This window comes from Cyprinodon variegatus, unplaced genomic scaffold (assembly GCF_000732505.1).
Source record: "Cyprinodon variegatus isolate N-32 unplaced genomic scaffold, C_variegatus-1.0 Scaffold1640, whole genome shotgun sequence".
Classification (NCBI taxonomy): domain Eukaryota; kingdom Metazoa; phylum Chordata; class Actinopteri; order Cyprinodontiformes; family Cyprinodontidae; genus Cyprinodon; species Cyprinodon variegatus.
In genome coordinates, this window is record NW_015152093.1 from 41,590 (window position 1) to 43,106 (window position 1,517).

Sequence of the window (1,517 nt, forward strand, 5' to 3'; positions counted from 1 at the left end):
ATAAAGTTCGTTCCACTTCATGATTGTGTCCCACCTGTTCATTCTTCACAAACATGTTTTATCGTTTGCTTTGAAGCCTGAGGGAGGGAGGGAGGGAGGGAGGTAGGGAGGTCGGTAGGTAGGTAGGTAGGTAGGTAGGTAGGTAGGGAGAGAGGTAGGGAGGGAGGTGGGTAGGTAGGTAGGGAGGGAGGGAGGTAGGTAGGTAGGGAGGTCGGTAGGTAGGGAGGTAGGTCGGTAGGTAGGGAGGTCGGTAGGGAGGTAGGTAGGGAGGGAGAGAGGTAGGGAGGGAGGTAGATAGGGAGGTCGGTAGGTAGGGAGGTAGGTCGGTAGGTAGGGAGGGAGGTAGGGAGGGAGGGAGAGAGGTAGGGAGGGAGGTAGATAGGGAGGTAGGTAGGTAGGTAGGTATATGCAGTAGTTTTCAGGTTCCGATGTGCATTACCGATAATAAATAAAAATCATTAAAAACGCAGTGTAACTGTGTCACAGGATGAATGTTTGTGACTTTGACAGGCTGAGGTTCAGCCGCGCTGCGGTCGGGTTGTCGGCTTCGGAGCGGGAAAAGAAAACCCTCATGGTGTCCGAGCCATCACTAAAGGTCAGAGATGTGCCATGGCTCTTTGGTTCACCTTGGATCCCACTCATGAAGAAAAGGTAATAATTGTTCTTCTCACCTGACTTTGCTCAGAATTAGCAGATAAAAAGTAAAACAGATGTTTTTGTTTGATTTGGCCTAAACTAAACTTCTCTCAATGTGTCTCTTCTAACTACTAGGAGAGAATCCAGGCCCAGCAGTTGCTCAACATGTTTTCATCTCCTATAAATGCTCAGTTCGTCCATGAAGCAGCAAAGGATGAATCTCAGGTGACAACAGATAAACGAGTAAAGACAGCGGACATTGACGCGCATGCTGGACAATCGGCTGATCAGCCAAAAGGCGTTACTGAGAAGAAAATGACCACTGAAACAGCAAAAGAGGAAATCAAAGATGGAAAACAAATCAAAGTTACTCCTTCTAAGGAGAACTCGACTCCATCATTAGAGGAGGAAAGAGAGAAAGACGAGCTGTGACGTTTGCATGTGTGAATGTTTTAAGGTTATAACTAAAATTTTTAGATTTTATAAAGTTCTTTTATGTAAATGGTTGAATAAATGGAGGTGGTTTGTTTCAAAATCTTGCTTTCTTTTATAATTTGTTTGGGATCTTTCAGACCAAAATGTTGGAACAAGTAAAGTTCCTCTAACAAACAAGACAGGAAAGGATCTCAGCGTGACTTTCCACACATGTAGGGGGGAGACGCAGTCGTGTGTCATCAGGGTGAACGGCAGGGGGCTCAGGACGCAGCTCTGAGGGGAGGGGCTTAGACTGATGACATCAGAGGTGTTCTGACTGAGGTCTGTTGGTGAGGAAGTCTAGCAGCCAATAGCAGAGGGGTGTATTGAAGCCCAGCTGTTCCAGTTTGCCCATCAGATGCTGTGGGTATGATGGAGCTGAAGCGTTTCCACAGGAGGGAGACCAT

General features: G+C 46.9%; 1 protein-coding gene across 1 annotated transcript in view; it reads left to right on the top strand.

Moving 5' to 3' along the window:
• Positions 1-1,180, top strand: part of p3h1 (prolyl 3-hydroxylase 1) — a 28,726-nt gene extending 27,546 nt beyond the window's left edge. The window contains 2 exon segments of the mRNA XM_015404125.1: positions 511-651; positions 772-1,180. Of these exon segments, the coding sequence (XP_015259611.1) occupies positions 511-651; positions 772-1,068 (438 nt within the window). The 3' untranslated portion in view covers positions 1,069-1,180.
• The last annotated feature ends 337 nt before the right edge of the window (positions 1,181-1,517 follow it).